This window comes from Octopus sinensis, unplaced genomic scaffold (genome assembly GCF_006345805.1).
Source record: "Octopus sinensis unplaced genomic scaffold, ASM634580v1 Contig16134, whole genome shotgun sequence".
NCBI classification, from domain to species: domain Eukaryota; kingdom Metazoa; phylum Mollusca; class Cephalopoda; order Octopoda; family Octopodidae; genus Octopus; species Octopus sinensis.
The window spans coordinates 32,174-38,173 of record NW_021834172.1 but is presented as its reverse complement, the minus strand read 5'-3'; the positions used below and the strand labels follow the sequence as shown (position 1 = coordinate 38,173).

Sequence of the window (6,000 nt, the reverse complement as noted above, 5' to 3'; positions counted from 1 at the left end):
TCATAAAGAAAATCTGCAACCTGATCTTTGAGTTCAAACATCCTTCGAATCACTTTTGCACGAGATAGCCAGCGCACCTCACAATAGTATAAAAGCGATGTATATTTTAAATCCATATCTTCACACAGCTTTGCAAAAAGCTCTTCTAATTTTCTTTAAAAAATTCTTCGGACTTGGACATATTCAGAATGTATCGTTTCAAAATGTCTTCTTAATTTAATGGCCTCATACTATTTGCTGCAAGTGTTTTGAGGCAAAGCAAACAGAGGGGTTTTTCCAAGGAATCAACAATGATGCGTGTGAATCCTAACAATAAGTAAGATGGACAGTATTTTCTTGTCTTTGGAATGGTATTGATTATATTCCAATCATTTTGAATATTTGAACCATCGTCAAAATCTTTACTATTCGTCAATTTTCTTTTGCAACCAATCAAGAATTTATTCCTGTGTTGAAATTATTTAAATTAAATAAATTTTTGAAAAAATATAATTTTTAAATTAATAACTCTTATTATCGGAATATAATCACGATTTTTATAAAAAAATTTTTGGTCAGCGAAATACTCCAGGGCTATTTAGGGCTATTTTCTTGCTGTTGACAATGTGTATTGGCAAATAATTACTCTTCAGTACCATTAATGCCAAGCCCACAAGCCAAGTAGCTGGGATCTATTCCAGGTTGTTCGATAGCCTGTCGTGTGCTACCTAGAAGTCTATATTTTGTAGTTGGAGAGACTACAAGCATCTCCTATCAACGTATTTTTTTCTCAATGAGCATAATTTTTTTCCTTTAAGGCAATTCAATATATTGTATCTGCACATTGTTTGAGCTAATCTCTCAAAAGAAAAATCTAGGAAACTTAGAATTCGATTTAAAATGACAGAATAAAATAATAAGCTTGGTTAAATAAGTTGAATCGAGAACATATAGTATCTAAGCAATAGTGATGAGTGCAATATATGAGTCCACGTACGGGTTGTCGAGCAATGAGGAAATTGGATGTGGACTGATCGACTGCACAAAAAATTGTGGAAGGCCTTCATATTCCATAAAAGAGTGGCAGTGCGAAAATAACAACAATTTCAACAATTCGTTGACTGCTCGTTGTGAGGGTGAAAAACAATGCTACGATACAAAAACCAAACAAAACTTTTACAACAACAAAATCGTGGATTCAATAAATGCAGTCGACACGTCCTTCCGAGAACGATTGAGAGACATTGACTTTTGGAAACAAGAACTCAAGAAATCACTTCAAACAAACATAAAAGAGACCGGAGATCTGCGTGGGCAACGAGACCGACTGCGATTGGCTCTTCTTTCAATGGATTTGCCCACACAGATAAACATGGATAACTGCAACTGCAAAAGAATGAAAAACACATCTGAAATATTCGACGACCAGGTGGAGGAATTGCTATTAAAGGTATGGTTAGGGACTAATGGTAAGGAGTGTTGTCTCCTCAACTCGTCAAAACAAATAATAGGGAAGACATTAGATGATTGTGAGAGTCAGATTACGTAATCAGTCATTATAACTGCCAGGAACAACCTTCAACGGAGAGAGGACTTGGAGTCAGACCTCACGAACAAAACAATCGCCAGGAACCTCGACGACTATTCTCACCGATTGACTGAGGAATCTTCGGGAACTATCAACTACCCTTCCTCGACAGACTTGAAGTAATGAAAACAGTCATCCCCAGGCGAAACACCCCAATGGAGTGGGCCACTTTCTCTCTCAACAACATAAACAGAAACACGGAAACGGTCAAACAGTCGGCAGATCTGAGAGCCAAAATCAACTCAGTGTTGACTGACACATCCCGAGATTTGAGAGAAATGAGTGATCGAGTTGAAATGTCCGTGGGGCTCAGAATAAACCAAGTCGAGACCGCCCTTGAAAAATTGAAGGACAACTTGCGACTTGTAACTCTGTAGATGAGTACTGTAGACCAATCAAGAAATCAAAAAAATTGAAAATGCCCTTAAAAATTGTCAACTCGAGATCAGAGCCAAGGACGGTCCACTCCGTTTGGCAGAAACAAGACTCCACACCCACGACATGAGACCAGGAGTAGAACTTTGCGGCGATGACCCACAGGCCAAGTCGATTTTACTTATTCACATGGCAGACTCGAACGGAACTGGAAATTAATAAACGAATCCATTTCTACACTCAAACAAAAAGAGAACGAGCTTGAAAATGCTTTGAAGAGATGCAATGAGACCAAACTACAAACCCAAGACCAAATTCAACGAAAGGAACAAAGTCTCTTCATTGACCGGAACAAGTTTCTGCCGGTGAGAAGACGGTACCCCAGCACTATCACACTCCTGGGATACCCCAACTAGACATACTCACAATACTAACAAGCATTAATATCATTGATTATAAGTCAGTGTCTCTCAATGGCAGAAATCAGTGGTTTGTAGACTCTGTCGACAACCTCCCTTCCTAGCACAAAGTCCAGATGAGCAAAATTGTCAAGCCAGATGGATTCGACGACGTTAGGGAAAGTGGATTCTAGAAAACGGACGTTCTGAACTGAGAAACAAAATGCCAACACTAGCAGGACAGAGCACGTCGTCTTCACTAGCCACGATCACAATGGGTGTGTGGATATTGGATACATTGTAGAGTGGGGGTGTGGTCTTGAGTGACAGAAATTGAATACTTGATTGTAAAATCGCATGTTATCTTGGTCGTAATCGTAATGTCGTAACTGTCCAGAGGAAATGACTTGGGAGTAGTGGACCATGTTCTTTACGGAGGTGGAAGAAGGTTGGAACTGGAGGTATGTGGGGAGCATATCCTCTAATAATGACCCGGGAATACCAAGTCAAAATTCTGAGTGTTAAACCCGTTGAACAGTCCAATAACAAACAGACAGACCCAACGAGTGAGTGGATTTGCACACACTGTCCGTCCAATAAACAAACTTATAGTAGTGGGCTGAAGAAACCACTTTTTGCCCACAAAGTTCTATTCTAACCAAATATGAATAAACATAGAAATGTCGGTGGTAGGGGGCGAGGGATAGAAATGGACAGTAGACTCCCTGGAAGGAGAGGGTGGGTGCCAATGCAATCATAAGAGCGACCTTATCAGCGAATTCCTGATTCCTCGAAAGCTGAATAAGTCCAATGAGAGACCCCTGTGAGTGCCCAATATAAACAAGTTGGTCCTTGTTGGTGGATGTGAGGACAAAGGAGACCATTGCAGGGATATCGAACGCTGCGTGATCTTCAAATGAAAAATTCCAAAATTCATCCTCATCGGGGGACAAAGTAGAGTGAGCACGTGAATATATATTTCCTCGAACGTTGCCCAACCATACATCAAAACCACTGTCGGCAAGAACACACGCTATTCTACTAATTGGAATGTGGGGCACCTAAACAGGAGGACCCAATCAGCCAATCCACACTGCTGGAGAGGACTCCATGTTGGATAAAAACAGGACGAGATATGTTTTTTCCATTTATTCGCTGCATGGTGAGAATATACCCGTCCGGGTCACCACTGAATATTCACGCCAAGAATACCCCCGTTGGACTACAATATCGTACTGAGAGTAGTCAGAGAGTTAAAACCAGAGAAAGATAGACTTCTTTCTTCACATTAAACCCACTGAGGACCTTTTCGAGTCTATGAAGGTTCCCAGTGCTCATGTAATCCCATGTAAGCACACAAACCGACAAGACCAACAGGATTTTGCCAAATTGTGGCAGAGAGGGGCGGTCTAGAATAAAACACAGAAGAATACATAACATCACAAAACCAGCTAATTTAAATAATTAATTATTATTAATTAAACATATCCTGATACATTAATACATATTCTCGAGTGGAAAACCCAAATTTAAGTACATCGCGAGGAAATAACTCCACAAAACGGAGACTGTCGATCCTCTCCTGGTTGAGAAATGTCCCGTTTGCTGAATTAAGGTCAATGATGTAAGGCTTCACCACAAAAGACTTTTGATCTGTGGCCTCTGCAACTCCCAGGGCAGTCAGAGAGGACCCGGTCTTGTTCGAATCAGTCTCCCTGCTTTCCACAACTCTGAATTGGAGGACGGCATGTTGTTTTGAGCAGGAAGGGTGGTCTGTGGGAATGTCAGCCACTCTTCGGTCTCGTCCCAAAAGGTATGCGGACTGTCTGTGCACAGGAATGACATCCAAACTCTCCTCGCCTTTAAAGGGGTACAATTTCCAGCGAATTGTGGGCTTTCGTGCCTCGGGAGGCTCGTTGTACTTGATAATGACTCCGTTGACCATGTTCGTGTCTTTTAACAGATTTCCACTTAGTTCTAAGGACCCGACTATTTTCTCGACTTTCTCTTCCTCACTTTCGGAGGAATATTCACGTTTTACTTCTATTTCGGGTTTTAATTCTTGTCTTTTGGGGGCATTTTGGAGTTCTGTACTGCCATTTCGTTTTTCGCTCGTCGAATGGAGTTTGGCCATATTTAAGACACCACAAACTATAAAACAATAAATTTATTTATTTCGTTATTTTTGTAATTAATTTATTATAAATCTAATCAAAGTTTTACTGATTCAAAGCTAGAAATAAATAGAATTTTAATCAGTTACAAAAGGAGCTTAAGCTGAGGACTGAGAACACCAAAGATATGGATACCAAACTCGCACTGAAAGGCCGGCGTGCTGCCATCCAAAAACAAATAAAGACCCTAAACCTCCAATATGGCCGGGATATCCTGGCTTCCCGTCTTGGAGAACTGGAAACCCTCAAAGATAATGCACGCACGTTTATGGCTTTACGGTTGCTTAAGAAGAAGAAAAACCGCCCCAAACTTCGACTCCAAACCAGTAATTGGGTTCAAATATCTGACCCGGGAGAACAGGTGGGAGTCATTGCGGACTATTTTGAACAACGATTTAACGCTAACACCGAACAAATCTCGCCTTTCTCTGGCCCAGCACGACGACTGAAGAATACAATCTCCTTGAAGGAAGTTACAAAGGCTGTTAGCAGGCTCAAGAATAACCGAGCTGCGGGACCGGACAACATTAATGTGGAACTGCTGAAATATGGGCCCAAATCTCTTCTATGCAACATCACGAACATCCTCAACGATATGTTTGCTACAAATGACTCACTCCCGCTGGGCTCTGGAGTTCTGATCCCTATTCAAAAGCCGAACAAACCTCTTGGTTCAGTAGAAAATCTCCGCCCAGTCATTTTCTAAACTCCCTGAGGAAGGTTCTCTCGCTGATTGTGCTGGATCGTATTGGAGACAAAGTCAATGACTTTCTGTCACCGAGTCACAGCGAATTCAGAGAAGGACGTTCAACCGCAGATGTCTTTGGGGCCACCGATGGCGGTGTGGAACCCACCAAAGATACAAAAGTGCCACGAGAATCCTGGGTATCGATATGTCAAGAGCTTTTGATTCCATCCATCGCGATCTCCTCATGAGGGTTCTACGGAGTTTCTTAGATGAAGATGCTATCAGAATGATACAGGTCTTATTGGCAAATACGGACCTCACTGTTCGCCTGGGACAACGTCGTCCAGATCCTTCCCAACAAATGTGGGAACCCCCAAGGAGACTCTCTCTCGCCTCTGTTATTTGTGATCTACCTTGAGGCTGCTTTACGAGAGCTGAGAGGTCTATATGACAAGTCAATAACTGAAGTGATTTACGCTGACGACGTCGACTTTGTGTCCACTGACAAATCCGCCCTACTCAGACTATTGGAGATTGCACCGGATAAACTTGGAGAATGGTTCTTAATCATGAACACGGACAAGACTGACGTGGTCGATGTATCACGCTCGGATACCCAAACTATGGAAAAATGGAGACTTTCGAAGAAGCTTGGCTCTCTGCTTGGAGACCGAGAAGAATCATGCAGCGGAGAAAGCTACTGCCGCTGTTGCTCTAAAATCTGTCATGAAAGATTGGCTACGATATTGTCCCGGGAACCCATCACTACGCTCTAGAATCTACAACGCTTTTGTCAAA

General features: G+C 41.9%; 4 protein-coding genes across 4 annotated transcripts; 2 read left to right on the top strand and 2 right to left on the bottom strand.

The window, feature by feature from the left end:
• The first annotated feature begins 949 nt into the window (after positions 1 to 949).
• Positions 950 to 1,528, top strand: LOC115230685 (tektin-4-like). The gene has a single exon (XM_029800820.1). The coding sequence runs from the start codon at positions 950 to 952 to the stop codon at positions 1,526 to 1,528; it is 579 nt and encodes a 192-aa protein (XP_029656680.1).
• A 123-nt stretch (positions 1,529 to 1,651) lies between these two features.
• Positions 1,652 to 2,375, top strand: LOC115230684 (tektin-4-like). Its single transcript, XM_029800819.2, has 2 exons — positions 1,652 to 1,940; positions 2,139 to 2,375. Exons 1-2 carry the CDS (start codon positions 1,690 to 1,692, stop codon positions 2,356 to 2,358), a joined length of 471 nt encoding a protein of 156 aa, XP_029656679.1. The 5' UTR covers positions 1,652 to 1,689; the 3' UTR covers positions 2,359 to 2,375.
• Positions 2,376 to 2,596: 221 nt separating this feature from the next.
• LOC115230683 (lipase member K-like) lies at positions 2,597 to 3,501 on the bottom strand. The gene is made up of 3 exons (XM_029800818.2): positions 3,416 to 3,501; positions 3,000 to 3,381; positions 2,597 to 2,795 (listed from the first exon to the last, which is right to left on the bottom strand). The coding sequence occupies exons 1-3, from the start codon at positions 3,499 to 3,501 to the stop codon at positions 2,610 to 2,612; spliced, it is 654 nt and encodes a 217-aa protein (XP_029656678.1). The 3' UTR covers positions 2,597 to 2,609.
• Positions 3,502 to 3,826: 325 nt separating this feature from the next.
• LOC115230682 (smad nuclear-interacting protein 1-like) lies at positions 3,827 to 4,474 on the bottom strand (the record flags this gene model as incomplete). The annotated part of the gene is made up of 1 exon (XM_029800817.1): positions 3,827 to 4,474. A coding segment is annotated over exon 1 (648 nt), but the record flags the coding sequence as incomplete, so codon positions are not given.
• Between the last annotated feature and the right edge of the window lie 1,526 nt (positions 4,475 to 6,000).